The 16,548-nt window shown below is 40.1% G+C and overlaps 1 protein-coding gene across 1 annotated transcript; it reads left to right on the forward strand.

Moving 5' to 3' along the window:
* The first annotated feature begins 325 nt into the window (after positions 1-325).
* On the forward strand, positions 326-13,204 carry LOC131318613 (CAAX prenyl protease 1 homolog). The gene is made up of 14 exons (XM_058348521.1): positions 326-484; positions 1,634-1,781; positions 1,866-1,950; positions 2,030-2,125; positions 2,819-2,884; positions 3,015-3,113; positions 3,222-3,335; positions 3,433-3,543; positions 5,797-5,859; positions 7,884-7,976; positions 9,192-9,305; positions 11,244-11,315; positions 11,414-11,479; positions 12,772-13,204. Exons 1-14 carry the CDS (start codon positions 454-456, stop codon positions 12,886-12,888), a joined length of 1,275 nt encoding a protein of 424 aa, XP_058204504.1. The 5' UTR covers positions 326-453; the 3' UTR covers positions 12,889-13,204.
* The last annotated feature ends 3,344 nt before the right edge of the window (positions 13,205-16,548 follow it).

Raw genomic sequence — 16,548 nt, forward strand, 5'->3', positions numbered from 1 at the left:
AAGTTTTTTACGCCTACTCTTTAATCTATTAATATCTGATAATCATAACAAGAATTTCCTCCTTTTATTTGTAAATTGAAATAGGCGTTTTTTTGCCAATCAATAGAAGAGATTATTTATCTCGTATATGAAGTACCAAGGATAAATCTGGAACACCGCACCAATTTTGAGAGTTAACGAGATAATCAAGTTCAATAAAAGAAAGTTTTTTAATCTCAAAATTTGCAATGCATAAAAGATTTTATGCACTTAATTTTGACTAAATATATTAAACATTTTTAATCAATTACTTAATCCTTGCCCTAAATATCATTTGCACTATATAAATCACCGCTTAGCGTTTCGAGCTCAAGAAAAATACCTCTCTCTCTCTCTCTCTCTCTCTCTATCTCTATCTCTCTGCGAAGACTGTCTCTCTATCTCTCTGCGAAGACTGCAACTACTGAACCAGCCATGGCTTTTCCCTACATGGAAGCCGTCGTCGGTATGGTCGAGCCTCCCTATAAATTTTGCTTATGTGTGTTCGGTTTAAAAGGTTTCGAGTTAATTTATGCTTTCCTTGTTTCCTTGAACGAGCTGCTCATTGAAATCCTCCGCTTTCCAAGCATTATTTTCAGGATTTCTTTTCCAATCGTTTTGTTTCTGCAGGAGTTAATTTTAAGTGTTACGGGTGAGGGTTTATGCCCTACATTAGGGTTTTTGTTTATGTCCTACATTAGGGTTTTGGTTTTGATACTTGTTTGCGTAACAAAGAAACCATCTTTGTGAGAAGGAACTATGCCTAGAGCCCAGTGGCGGCTCCGGGAGTTTACGTTCGATAGGGTCATTTGGGCCCCATTCCGCTAAGGTTGTTATTTTTTTTTAAGTATGTCATTCCACACCAAACTGCTGTTACTTATGAATTATCCCTAAAAAACTTGTTTACTTTCAACTGAATTCAATTTCTTTGCTTCCGTAATTCTTTTTCTTAATGTTTTGATACAGAAGGGAATGGTACATAGAAAATCATATACTAGATTGAATTCAAGATCCTGTTTTACATACACTCCCTAAGTTGACGGGATAATGTGGGAAATCTCATTCTAAGCATGCAAATGTATTGTCTGTATCTAGTTTTTCTCACTATTGGATGAGGTTGATTTGACCCTATAATCTTGTGTGAGTTGTACCTAGCATCCCCCTTGCTGCGGTGTTTGGGTGTTGTTTTTATGAACCTAACACAAAGTCACCAGGTGATTCTCGCTGTAATATTCGATTCCGTCCGTGCAATCAATGCATAACGTATGTATTACACAAAGTTTGTATTGGTGGGAGATCATGTTTGTGAATTGCTGGAGCAGGAAAAGGAATATATTACCAGCCTCAGTAACTATTCTAATGCATACTGACTGCATGTACGGTTACAGACCATGGCACCATGCAGAAATCATGATTTTGATAATTAAGAATATACTATTTTTGTACCTGTAACTTTATCGGTGGACTTCTTGTTGTATGGATTGTACTGTGCTCTAAGTTTTGATATATGCTCTGTGTTCTGCTTGAATTCCCCTCCCAATCGACAGTGTGACAGTGGTTGGGTTTGAAGTTCTATGCATGTCGGTTAACTATTGCCTCATCTTTTGTTTTCCAGGATTTATGATTTTAATGTACATCTTCGAAACTTATCTTGATTGGCGGCAACATGCTGCTCTTAAACTGCCAACTCTTCCCAAAACGTTGGAGGGGGTAATAAGCCAAGAAAAGTTTGAAAAGTCTCGGGCCTATAGTATTGATAAGAGGTCTAGTAGTTATTTTCTCTTTGTTGGTTGACATTTCTGTTATATTTGTGCTCTGAACCTTGACTTGCCTTTTGTAACTTTCAGCCACTTCCATTTTCTTCATGAGTTCGTAACCATACTGATGGACTGTGCAATTTTGGTTTTTGGGGTATTGCCTTGGTTTTGGAAGGTGTGCCATCCATTGCTATTGTCTTCACTTGCTTTGCTGAAAGTCTATTCTCTATATCTAATCCCGTTCTTCACTGCAGAGATCAGGAGACTTTCTTGTATACCTTGGCCTTAGTGCAGAGAATGAAATAGTTCACACGCTTGCATTTTTGGCTGGCGTTATGATTTGGTCACAGGTGCACTTGTCAACATTCTTTGCACTGTGAAGATAATGAATATCTGGTTCTCTTGTGATGTGTCATACTGCTTAAAAATTTAGCCGTCTTAAGTTTTTTTTTTTTGTTGGGTACATATGTCTTAAAGGTATGTTTCTAGAATCATGTTTTAAGCATCCAAGAGGCTCAACTCTGATGGGTATAGACTTTGTTGCATTGCATTAACAGTTGATATCTTTAAGTGAGGCAATAAGTTGTATGATGGGGGTTGATTATGGGTTCCGGCCTATTTGAAGACCAGATAAAGCCACTGCTGTGTGGTTGCTTAGCATGGAGTTAATCTTCGTGTGCCATGATAGTATTTTCTAGTTTCGGATATTGATGTTCTTTGTTTTCCTATCTTTCTTTGTTGTCATAATGGAATATATCACCAGAGATTCTCGGAGGTTTTTAGGTGGCATATTGTGACATACAGTTATTACCATATGAAATTTTGCACGGATAGGTCTGACATCAACAGAGGGGTTCTCTTTTCTTGTTCTTAACTTTTATTCGAGTGTGATTGTGTGAATTGGTTGATTTGGTTTGAGGAAGCACATATTGGATCCCTGTCCTGCCACAATCTTTTGTGGTTTTGTTGGTGAGAAGCTAATTTGCCTGATTTGGCTTCACCTCTTATTCGCCTGGTATATCGTCTTTTGGATTTCTTTGCAGATTACTGATTTACCATTTTCTCTGTACTCGACATTTGTCATCGAGGCCCGTCATGGCTTCAATAAAGTATGTATTCTTTCTGAGAACTGCTTGCCATGTTCGATAACTTTGTTTTCTAGCCCAGGAATATTTGTTTTAAACTGTTGCTCCTGTTTTGAAGTATCTCTCTAAAATGGTTTTTCCCTATTTCATACAGCAAACAATATGGTTATTCTTTCGGGATATGATCAAAGGAATAATGCTATCGATTATAATTGGGCCGCCTGTGGTTGCTGCAATTATTGTAATAGTACAGGTACTTTTACTTGCTTATGGTGGTAATGTGGTTGTTATTGATCCACCTGATTTAGTTGCTGCATGATGCACATATGTTTCTAAAGATTTTTATTGGTTTGGGTTGCAGAAAGGAGGTCCTTACTTGGCCATTTATCTTTGGGGTTTTATGTTTGTTCTATCTCTTGTGATGATGACTATTTACCCAACTTTAATTGCACCACTTTTTAACAAGTTCACTCCAGTAAGTTCCATCATCAGTTGTTGCCCCGCTAGTAGAAGAAATCAAATTCCTTTTTAGTTTGAGGAGTACTTGATCCATGGTATGTTGTGACAAACAGCTTCCAGAAGGAGAACTCAGGGAGAAAATTGAGAATCTTGCCTCATCGCTCAGATTCCCTCTAAAGAAATTGTTCGTTGTCGATGGATCTACGAGGTCAAGCCATAGCAATGTGAGGTTTTCTCTTGTATATGCTGTTGAGAACTTTTTATATATGCCATACCATGTCATTAGTTATGAATTGGATTTTGGTTAACATGGGGATGTTGGCCAGTTGGCAAGGATATCCTTAAAAGTTCTGGGACACTGATTCCATAAAAATATTGCCGCCTTATTGGGAGATGAGATCTATGGAGTCAGAGCAGAATCTGATTGGAGAAAGCTGTTTTCAAATTGTACATAACCTAATGTCCACACTTTTGATTAGATTAAGTCAGTAAGTTAATTTGTCCATGTTAGAAACTTAGCATAATCTTATGATTTGTAATGGTTCTTCAGAGCTTTATCTTAGACTTGAAGGAAGAACCTAGTGGTAGGCTCATGTAATCTTGCACCATTTTTTTGGCCAGAGCTTTTGCAGTTTATGTCAGCTTGTGGAAAGCTAATCTTTTCCAAGTCTATGCGCAAACCAGTCTGGTTTTCGCCAATTTTCTGAACCGAACCAAGCATTTTGGGTTTGAAGAATAGATACTGAACCAAACCAAAGCTGAAGTGGGTCGGTCCTGTTCAGCATTTTCGGTTTGGTCAGTTAATTCCAGTTCTTTCGGTTGGAAAAATTGAAAAGGGACACTTAAAAAAAAAAAAAGCCGAGTCAAGTAAGTCCAAACCTAAAGAGCACAGATCACATACGAGATGGAAACTGAATGAGAATGAAAAGAGAGAGCACTTCAACTTGTGATTCCATCTCCAGTCACGCTGGTAGTTTTTGCTGACGATCAATGGACAGTTGCAAAAGTTAGATCTACGAATTCCTTCCTTTGCCATTGAGGATTCGACTTTAGTGCTTGTGACTGCCTAAATCGGTTGAGGGTTTGAGGTTCATGTGTTGAGGGTTTGAGATTCATCCTTAATGTTTTCTGAGAGAGATTAGGTTTAGGGTGGATTAGATGGATGATCGTGATCGATACTGATCATTTGAAGGTGTATAACGTGAATGGTCAAGAATCAAGATTAATTTGCGTTAGCTTCTCTTCAGCTTTCCATTCGGTCTGGTTCAAAGCCGACCAAACTCTACAAAAACCTAAAACGGACAAAAACAAATATTTTCCATATCACAAAACCTGACCTAACCAAACCAGTTTTTTTCGCCCAGTTCGGTTTTTCCGATTTAACTTTCACCCCTAGGATAAAAGTATCACCTTGCCTCACAAATTCAAAGCCATTGAAGATACATTTTGGTACATCGTTCACACGTCCAAAAATCTCCTGTGGGAAAACATCGGCAATCCGTTGCCTCTGTATTGCCCTAAATCCTATCTTGACCACCACAATCATCAAAATATCTTCGAACATGGCCATGTATCAAGTTTGTATATAATGCCTAACACCAAGAATACCAGGTACATTGTCAGTAATGACAGTTACTATTAGCCGAAGAGGAATCCTTCCGCGATTGTCAACCATTTAACCCTCTTCCCTCCACATTTCATCGAATGGTCATGCTGGAGACAAACAGTCACACATAATACTTGCCAATCGTAAGTCTCTTATCTAGACATTCATTTGCGACCAAGGGTTGCATCCAAAATCTGGTTAAAGCCAAATGGATTTTTGTTTTGTTTATTGGAGATCATTATGCAACTTACATTTGTCATCCTTATGGTCTTTCACTTTGCAAGGACTACCTAGTCCCGCCTAGCCCTTTAGTCGCTGTCCAGTGGTGGCCTAGTTCTCAATTATTCCCGCCTGGATGCCTAATTCTCCGACTAATGCCGCCAAGTCCTGCCCCACCGCCTAGCTGATTAGTCCCCAACTAATCCCGCCTAGCAGCCGACTAATCTTTTCGCTGCCTAGTTCAGCACCTTGGCCCCTAGTTGGAGGTGGCGACCTAGTGCCTGGGCAACACCTAGGCCGGTTTTTTAAACAATGTAAAAGAGTAAGTACTGCCTTATTATTTCCACGAACCATGCTCTAACAGTGCTGCCATTGTGAATCCATCTGTTAAGAGCCCAAATAATAACCCCTTTCTTGCCATCCCATCTCCTCCGCTATGGAAAAGAATTTTTTTTGCCTTCTATTTCTAAACCGGCTTCAGGCTTCCTATGCTCCGGCTTTGAATGCTTATACTTTTGTTGCTATGATGACCATTATGGTTGGAGGTGGACTGTGGAACGGTAATATTCTACTACCGTCTGGCTAATGACTACTTCAATTTGAGATGCCATGGTTTTTATTGTGGGCTGACCTGCTCGCCACTGTTTTGCAGGCATATATGTACGGATTCTTTAAGAACAAGCGCATTGTCCTCTACGACACTTTGATTCAGCAGGTATGGAGGCATTCCACAGTTGGAAATTAGGATGTTGATTTTCTAGACTTTCATCCATTTGTGACTTGCTGGCTGCTCCTTATGTTTACTTTAATCTGCTCATTTTGGTTACTGTTCTGTAAAAATAAATAAATGTTAAGCGGTCTCGTGTTTGAAGTTTTGCTCAGTTTGATCCAGCAGGGTCTCTGGAATCATTCCTCTTTGTTTGCAGTTTGCACATGTGGATGAAATAAATCCTTGTTCTGTTTTTTGTCAACATAAACTTTATATGTCAGCTTGGCTGCATTGAAAAACAAAGCTACTTTGCTGGCTCCTACATGAAGCGATACTTAAAAAGTTCTTTATCTTTGAGTTCTTGATTTCTTATTGTATTCACATCATGGTTTTAAATTGCAGTATCGGTCAATGTGTAACGGAAATAGGATCGGACACCGCACTCGTGAATTTTTTTCTAGCACTGGCAAGTGCTGGAAACTTCATTGATACACATGCTCTAACCTTATTTATGACTAAATTGAATGTTTTGAAGCAATATTTTCGTTTTACAAGTACTTTTAAGTAAGATTTGATAAAAAATGCGTTTTAAGAACAAAATTGAAGTTTTTTTCCTCATTCTAACAAGAGTTTGGTTCTCAAAATATTGTTTTTGCATGTGAAGGTATCTCAAAAAGTTACAAAGAATACATTGTAGGATCACATGAAGGTATGAGAAAGGAAAAAAAAGAAAGAAGCTCTCGGTGTTCTGTAGATGTAACTGTCCCATAATAGGGTGTAGCGGCCGTTACGCGATACGTAATGGCCAATACACATGTGAATTTTCGTAAGGCCGTTATTTTCACCCATAACGGTATCGGGCCTTCAAAAACCCGTTACACAATGGCGATACGTAACGGCCAATACACGTGAATTTTCGTAAGGCCGTTATTTTCACCCGTAATGGTATCGGGCCTTCAAAAACCCGTTACACAACGGCCGTTATGTTATGTAACAGGCGTTTTTTAAAACCCTGATTGACGTGCTCAAGCCTATGTCTCGCTGGACGAAGTCAATGCCCACTTTCTTCTGTCAGTAGAATTCTATGTGAACATTGTTGTGGCCCCGTTTTCCAACTCATTTCCAAATATGCATTCCTTTTGTGTACCCTATTTTCTGATCAAGAAGGCTATTGTTTAAATATTAGAAATTGGAGAACAGCTGTTGAGCCCATAAACATCAAGCAAGTCATTTGAGTTGTTTACATTACATCCTAGCTTGTGTTGTGCTTCTGAGTTCTGCATGTATCATGAAGCCCATTTTTTCTCATTCGTTTTGTAGTACCTTCTTCTGTTCTTAAGTTGCGGTATGTGTTTGAGTGTATACATTTTGTGCAGACTTAATTACTGTTAGTGGTTTATCACAAGCCATTTTGCTCACCCCTGCATATTCTCTGACATATAAATAATGTGCCTATTTGTTTTGGCTTTTGCTTTAATGGTATTGTCTAGTTCATGGGGATTGAGCTACCACTGAAATTCTTGAAAGTCAGGCATGGGTTCTCGTGAACTAGAATTCTTCATGTAGTTCGTTGATGTAGGATATAAATTGGCTCTTTGTTGGGTCTTTTTAGTTTAGTTTTGTGGGTTGCCATTAGTTTGAAATGTTGGTGTTGTCTATGGCTGGTTAAAACAGTCGTCTGATGAATTTTGTGCCTTGTTTGGATCAAGATCTGAAATTTTTTTTCCAACTTAAAAAACGCTCATTACCCCTACTTCCAGTCATTACTTTCTACTCATTATCCCTATCTCCAATCATTATTCTTATTTCTCTCTCTATCTCTCTCCACTCATTACCCCTCATTCCAATCGTTACTCTCATAAAAAAATTCTCAAAAACTCATCCAAACACAGCATTGGTTTTGAGAATCGAATTAACTTAGATTTTCATGTCTTCATTTATCAATGGTGCTCTCTCTTTCTATCCTCACCCTCACTGCCTCACCCCACCTTTCTTGTTTAGTAGGGCTGAATAAGTATCTTTTTGCGCAGTGCAAAAATGTGGAGGAGGTTGTTGCAGTGATTGCACATGAATTGGGTCATTGGAAGCTCAATCACACGATGTACTCCTTCATTGCTGTTCAGGTATGCTTTAGGCCTGTAACTTTTTAATAGGGCATTAGGGCCTGAGTGGTTTCAATTATTTGTTATGTTGCTCACAATAATTCCAAATAGTGTGCATTTTATAATTGATTAGGAAGAGGTCCCCTCTGGCATAATATATAAGTTTGCTTTAGTTATTTAACTCATCAGGATTGCACTAGGAGATGTCGGAAGAGGCTTGAGGACTGAAGGCACTGCCATGTCGTTGCATGATGGTTTGAGGGAACGCATAGCCTGTCTTGATTCTGTGGAAGAGTTATCAAAGTCCTCTGGCTGGATCTTTTATAAGGCTTCTTAGTGTCTGATAATTTGATTTGGTAGTTTTTAGTGATACATGAAATTGACTTCGGGAGAATTGGGTTTTCCTAGCCTGAAGAGGATTTGTTGTCCTTTTGGTATTTTCTTTTTCGTAGAGTATTTTCTTTTTTAATGTTAATAAATGTGTTCCTACCAAGGACAATTGTTATAATGACCCTACCCGCATCAGAATATAGCACAGTGGATTTTTTGGGTCTATTAGTGGGTGCAATGAACCCAATTATACCTTGTTGGCTGGCCAGTTCTGTTGGTTCTTGTGGGTTTTACTCACGGTATTAGAGCAGCTACATGTCACAACCTGGTGGTTCCGGGTTGTTGCAGTGCGATCCCTCTATCCTGGCGTCACCACTGTTGATCATGGGTACTTTGAGTCCATTTGGCCCGCATGCCGTGGCCGGATCTTTAATGACCCTGATCTCCATGAATGTGTTGAGTCAAGTTACTTCTGAGTTTTTACTTTAATAATCCTTTTTTTTTTTGCTATAAAGTAGTGCAATTTGGCGTTTTCATTGTTAACATCATATTTCACCCAAGCATTTTCCGCCTTTCTTTGTGCTCCAAGAGGACAAAAACTTATGATCGCCTATGAAGGATATGTAGTTTAGTGGATTTTATGGGCTTCGACAGTGCATAATGGTGAAAGAAAGATTCATTTAGCCAGCCCAAATTGGTTAGGATACAAGGCTTAGTTTGGTTAAGTTTTCCTCATATTAGCATCTTTGAGCATGAAATTGGGTATTATTTTTGTGCAGCTCATTTTTTTTTTTTGTAAGTTTTGCAGCCTTTTTGACTCTTAGGTGATCTTGTTGAAAATTTTATTATGAAGGAGCTTTTTGACTGAGTTCTAAGCTTTATCTTTTGTTTGATGTGCCGTTGCAGATTCTCACATTCTTGCAATTTGGAGGGTACACTCTTGTGAGGAACTCAAAGGATCTGTTTCATAGTTTCGGGTTTGATACGCAACCGGTCCTCATTGGGCTCATCATATTTCAGGTACTTAATATGTGAAGTGATAAATGTTATGGAGGGATGTAGCACATGCATGAGTTGAACATCTCGTAACACTTAAACGAATATCTCGGGCCAAACTTGTTCTCTTCTTTCGTGTGAGGTAACTACAATGTGCTAATACAATCACAACAACTGAACCCGAGAAGCCTTCATCCCTATTACATTGGGATCCATTTCTGATTTCCCCCAGTTGGCTATTAGAAGCGATACCCTTAACGGCTGTCCTTTCTTATCGCTAACCAATGTTGACCTGAACGGTCATCCTCTCTTTGTTTTACTTTTAACAATCCTCTTGAAGGAGCGATGAAAAAACACTTGCACACAATGCTGACTTCCAGTATCAGGATCTAGTGCTTAATCCATTTTAAGTCGTTGGATTCATGCAAGTATATCCTGGGACTAACTTGTATTACTATCATGAGGTGACAATTCTGTCAATGCCTTCGAAGGAGGAAAATCCCTTTCCCAACTCCAGTTTACTGCTCTCCTCTATGCTATTCCATTTCTGTCCCCTTGTAACAAGTAAAACGGTCATTCCAACTCCTCTCTCTCTCTAAAATGATCCAACTCCCCCTTGTATCTAGCGATTTCTGTCCACCGCTGGGGGGGCGGCGGCGGCGCCGTCTTCCTCCTCCCCCCGGGCGCCTCTCTCCTCCTCCTCTACTTGCTTCCCCCCTCCCTTTTTTCTCTCCCCCCTTTCTCTTTTCTTCCCCCAACTCTTGGTTTTGTACTGTTTCCCTTTGGTTTCTCCCTTCCTGATTTGTTTCGTCCACCGCTTGTCTCTTCCAATCATCCACAGGTATTTCTCCTTGGTTAATATCGGTTTGGGCTTAACGGCGAGGTATGGTCGGCAGAACTGCCTTCCCGATTTGTTTCGTCCACTGCCTGTCTCTTCCAATCATCCACTGGTATTTCTCCTTGGTTAATATCGGTTTGGACTTAACGGTGAGGTATGGTCGGCGGAACTGTGGTAGTTCGGACCTCGTTGTTTCTGCCCAAGATCTACTGTTGGGTGATCTCGGTTCAGGCCTAATGGCTAAGGGGAAACTTCGTGGCTGCCGGTGGTTTTGGTCGTCTGATCGTGTGCTGCGTTTTCTGGTACTCGCTGATCTCATAGGGGGACGATGTGGTGGTGACGTGCGGCAGAGGTTCTTGGCCGGTCTTGAGGAGAGTTCGGACTTCTCCTTGGCGGTGGGGGCTGCTGGTGTCCGTTGCTGTTTCTGGATCCAGATTTCTTTCGGTCACGTGTGGGCTTTTCTGGTGGTGGATGGTGGCAGCAGATCAGGGCGGCGGTGCTGTTTAGGGTTTTTTTTATTAAAGCTAGGGTTGTTTTGGGTTCTTGGGTTGAGATGGGTTTTTTTGGGCTCATCTCAGATTTTCAGGTTTTCGGGCTTTTTTGGCCCATTTGATTTTTCCAACCTTTGGTTGGTTCCCCCTCCCCTTTCCACTGGGTCCTTAGAGGCATATAATTGTCGAGGGTTGTGATTCTAACTTTGTTGGAGTTCCGGTTTTTCCTTGTAGTGAAGCCATCACTTTTTGGCTCCATTTGATCGTTGTAACTTCAATGATTAATAAAATCTTTATTTTGCTGAGCAAAAAAAAAAAAACACAAGTAAAACGGTCAATGAAGAGGTTGAAGCACATGGGAACAACAGCCTAATGTAATGGAAGACATTCAACGCACTTGGGAAGTATTCTGCTCGTTTTATTTATTCCACAAACTTGTTTGGTATGCTGGTTTTTCTGGACACTCAAATGGCCGGAGGACATTAATGATGCTTGTTTAGAAGCAAGAAAAATTTCATGCAGCAAATAAGTCTATGGTATCTTTACTGTCTTTCTAAGTAATTATTTTGAGAAGCAGTGAAACATGCTTCCAGAATTGTGTTTATAATAATCAAATAAACTCCTTGGTTGCAGCACACTGTAACACCTCTCCAGCATCTTGTAAGCTTTGGTCTTAATCTCGTTAGCCGGTCCTTTGAGTTTCAGGTAATTGTTTGCCACAGAGGTAGTAGTTGTGGTTCTTAGTGTCTCTTTCCCCCATTTATGGAAGGCTGACTTCTTTTATTTTGCTTCTATTGATTTAGGCTGATGCTTTTGCTAAGAAACTTGGCTATGGCGCTCCACTTCGTGCTGGTCTTGTGAAACTTCAGGTGATTTTCCTTCTCAAGGGATATATTAGTTACTTTTTAATGATTCGAATAGTGCTGGTTTTCAGGGCCTGCCTTGGGGATATGCCACCAAAGCAACAGCTTTAGGCCCCCAATGTTTGCCTAAGAGTAGGGCCCCTAAGTTTGCTAGTCTTAGTGTTATGCATAAAAACAAAACTATTCTGAATAAGCCTCATCTGAATGAAGGGCCCAACTCATGTCCAATCATGTCATAAGAAAGACTTGATGAGTTAACTGCATCATGCATTGAAGAGTATGTGGTAGACAAGTTAATCATGCCATGACGATCTATATGGAAGGGTAGTTTTCTTATGGAAGGGTAGTTTTCTTGATGCATTCTTGTTGAGAATGAAGAAGAATTCTTTTGAACAGGAAAATTTGGTCACGTGCTTAACAAGTAATTTTGAATCTAATGAACGCTAGAAGGGCTGTGGTTAAAAGACAACTTGTTTAATTTTGCTTGGTGTTACAGCTCTAAATCTTGTGCGTGTTGTTTCTTATTGTAGACGAGTTTTCGTTGCAATATGAACTTGCAAGACACTAGATGCTTTTCAACTTATTGTTAATGATATAATTGCGAAAGTGGTTTCTCAGCCATACAAGCCCCACACATACACGGAAAAAGCTCAGGGCAGGCCCTGTTGCTATTGCTATGAGTTATAAATGGTCACTATGTATCTCCGACTATCAAACCTTTTGGGTATCTTGATCTTACGAAATTGTTTAGTTTTGTTTGTATCTAAACAAACTTGAAGAAACCTTCATGAAGAAGACAAAGGTATCTTGCCCACGACCTTTTAGTTACATGTTGGTTCACCTGACTGTTTTCTTTTTGGTTCTTGTTCTTGGGGGATGCAGCATATATGTTGGATATGAATTGTGGTAACGGATCTTGAAAAAGGCATAATTTGGGCAGTATAGATTTTTTTCCTGTCAGGGGCCACAAAGCTCTTATGTGATAGCAACATAGAACTGGCTCCTTGAGTTATTCATACATGAAGTGATCTTCATCTGCTTCTCACATTCTTTGAATAGTGAGGACTTTTCACTGTCCTGGTTGGATATGTTTTTTTTTAAAACAATCAAAAGCTCATAATTGGTAGTAAAGGTATGTCGGAATAACACCTTATCGCGCATGTTAGTCGTACTTCTTTGCCTATTGTTCTAGTTAAATGCTTTTATTCTAAACCTATTACTAATATGGATTCTCTTAGAACTACACCACCTGATGAAAAAGTGTGAATTACTGATTAACTGCGGTAATGGCTTTTCAGGAGGAAAACCTCTCAGCTATGAACACAGATCCTTGGTATTCTACCTACCATTATTCTCATCCTCCTCTTGTTGAAAGACTGGCTGCAATTGATGAACCTGACAAGAAGGAAGACTAAAACGAACATGGGCTTGCTAAAGTTGGTGAATACATTCGAGGCAATTTCATACTCATCATACTTTCAACCGGAGCATTTCCAAGCTCCAGGGTCGTTGGTTTTTAGTTTTCCCGTGCAAATTCTGTTGGAACTTTACATTTCGATGACCTGGTTTTAAATTTGATTCCCGAAGGTAGTTTTGAGATGGAGAGAGGAAACATCAAAAGATGAGTTGGAGAATAGATTGATGTTGTTTACCAAATTTGTTATCAATTACGAACTCGTAACAGTGTTTTACGCTCCTATCAGTTAAGTTGTATCATAAGTTTCAACTCAACGGGTTGTATGTTCGATAGTTGGTGCTTTTCACCTCTGGGTTTCTATGCAGGTTTTGGTTATGGTGACTGTTTTAATTACTGTCGGATATGGTGTAGTCTTGTAGACACCTCAATCTAGGCTTCCAGATTAGTTTACTTACGGTATTTGATTCTCCAATGATGAAACAGATCAAGAATACCTCGGGAATGATAAATATTTGAGCTTTGAGTGTTTGAAAAACTCTTGAACCCCTAACCTTAGCCAAAAGTCCTACCGGAACGCGCTGATTTGGAGCCTGCGCGCGCAGATCAACTTGACAGGTGTAGGTCAATGGTCAAAACTTGACCGTTGACCAAAGTGTGAGTAGGTGGTACATGCGCGCGCGTCACGCTTCACCCAAACCCACACGAATCGGTCAAATAGACAGGTGGTTGTCAATAGTCAAAGCTTGACCGTTGATTCACGCGCGTGTTAGTATGACGCGCGCGCCAGTCAAAGCCTGTCCCTATCACCTTTATGGTTTGGGAAGCTTAGTCACCAAGTAACTAAAGCCAGCCTCGTGGACTGACTGAACTCTTTTCTTTGCAGCTTCATACCTACCACCTCTCTCTTATATATACCCCTCATGGTTCTTCCATTAAAAGGGTTACCAAGTTACAAAGTTTTAGGCTACAAATTTCCACACCTTTGCACTCTTCTTTGTAAACCACAAAAATACAAAGGCACTAAAGAACGAGTGTAAATTCTATCCGTCATAGGTGGAAATCATGGGGTTTCCACCACCGCATGTGGGTCCTATAAGACTTTTTTTGTTACAATCTGAACCGTTCATTTTGTAGAACACGTAGAGTAGTATACCCCTAAAAAAAATCAGCTTGATTGGATATCGATAGGTATACCAAAACTTGAATTTTGGTTTACAGAATGGAGGGTCAGAGATTTTGAAGTTAAATTGTTTATGGCAGTCCATTTCCTAAACTGAAATTCAAATTTTAATATACCTATTGATGTCCGATCAAGCTCATTTTTTACGTGCATATACTATTATATGGACTTTACAAGATGAACGATTTAGATTATAACAAAAAATGCTTGGTGAGACCCGTAATGGACTGTGGTGGAAAGAATTTTAACTCCTAAAGAACATAGCTTATTCTTGAACACTATATAATCACTCAAACACCTCAAACAAACTCAAACCTCAAAGCTCAAGCATCTTTCAAATCAAAAGCAACAAGTATAACGCCTTTGTGTTTCTCTTTGTTTTGATCCTTAAGGGGGACTGGCAGTGTCAAGGTTGGTAATCAATACCATGCCCTGACCCTAAAGCTGGTAAGGTTTCAAAAACCATAGTGGCAAGGACCAGCGCGCGCCAACTGTCAGTACGCGTGCGCTACTCTGTGGCTGCGCGCGCAAGTCTTGCGTGGGGATTGGTGCCTTGTTGTTTTGTGTTTTACTTTGTATATAGGCCACTGTTAAGCATGCTAATAACTAGTTTACTATTTTCCTTAGTTAAAACTATTAGTTTTAGTTCAATGTTCATACCTGTTGCTGTGGAGTACCTCTGGGATCTTTTTGGACTTGTCTCAGAACCCATGATGAGCAAAACCAAACACTGGAAGGTTGACTCATACCCGAGCGTGCCTGTCTTGTGTTTGTGCACGCGCCGGTCAGTCTTTGACCAGTGAGTGGTCTTTGCTTTGGTAACTTTGGCCTTAGGCCTCTGTTTTGTCCCCTCTGTTTATGGGGTGCTTTATTAATTGTAGGGCTTTTCAGCCTATAAACTGTGTAGTTTTAACTGCTATAAACTGCTTGGTTTGTACTGGGTGTGCACTGGTCCTTCCAGAGCCCAGAGAGTTTGAAAATAAGAACTGTGGGTTTAGGCTTACTAGCGCGCGTAGGTGTGATCAGCATGCAATGTCTTGATCAGTGCATGCTGGTTTCTCCCTGCGCATGACACTCCAAAATAGGGGCCTTTCAGTCGGTTTAAAACTCCCACAGAAGTCTGTTTTCATCATATACTAACTATTTCAATAAGCAAGCATGCCATCTATCACATCTTGCAAACTGTTACTGTTTTAATCCCCATTAAACTGTTTCCCCGCCTCAATTGGCTAAAGAATTGATTAATCAAATAAGAATCGCAAATGTTTTCACAAATGCCTAAGTAGAGACCGATCTCCGGATTGGGCGAGAGGGGTGCCTTAAAACCCTTTTCCTCTCGTAACCTGGCTCCCGAACCCAGATATGGTTATGACGGAATGGTGTTCAAATCAAAGCAGTGTATAAAGCGTTTTGAATTCGTTTCCTTGGGTGTCGGACCTTCAAACCCAAGTGGCGACTTTTTGAATTATGAGTGTTCGTCACGCTTAGCGCTCCCTCGATTTCAGCATTTAAAAGGAATGGAATCCTTTTAAAGGGCACGTTGCCCACAATGGCGACTCTGCTGGGGACTGATGGAACCAATATTAATCTATACTTAGAGTTTAATACACTTATGAATAATCCTTTAAAAGTCTGTCAAAACGGTGAGCTTTGCGCTGGCGAAGGTTGGAATGGTGATTTAACAGGACCTTGTGTCCGGCCAATCCGATCTGGGACTTTTTCCGATTGATCACTTGTGTAGTTTTCTCTAAAGATGGACTAAATAAAGTGAGCCAAATTTGAAAAGGCATTTTGCGGCATTGTGATTCTTCTTCTTCTTAATCAATTTTTAGCATTTCTCATTTTCATCGATGTGGGATAGCCCCGTTGGAGTGTTTTGGCAATCTAGCACAGCTTATCGGAGCCAAGGGACCCCGAACGCCTAACAACCTTCGACGATGATAAGTCATTCTACCATTTGACTATTGCTCTATGATTACATGGGTAGCGGGAGGTATATCTTAACTTTAGTCCGAGGAACCTGTTACAAGCCAAAATCGGCCTTTGCATAGATAAAGCACTAACACTCTCCAAACTAGGACAGGTACCTACAGGGTAAGATCTACTTGCATCTAACCCCCTTATACTGTCTATGTGTTACCGTCTTCCCTATCGCATGTACTGTACATACACTATTTTGCATTGGAGCATGCTTAGAATGATTCTTTCTTTCAAGTTTGTCTTGCGCTGTCTAAAGACATTGTCGGAGCAGATGAAGAGTCGTTCATTCTGTCGAATGTTTGTTATCAATTGCAAAGTTCTTAGTTCAATGAGACTTTGAGAAATCAAAATTTATTACACCCTTGGCTTATGCCCGATTGAGGATTTAACCGAAAATAAGGAACAACAAAGTAATGATGTCGTGTCACTGGCGCCACCCAGGTTGAAGTGCAAAGTCACTCTACACAGCGCGTTCAAGGTTAAGGTGCCATGTCATCA

This window comes from Rhododendron vialii, chromosome 1a (genome assembly GCF_030253575.1).
Source record: "Rhododendron vialii isolate Sample 1 chromosome 1a, ASM3025357v1".
NCBI lineage: Eukaryota > Viridiplantae > Streptophyta > Magnoliopsida > Ericales > Ericaceae > Rhododendron > Rhododendron vialii.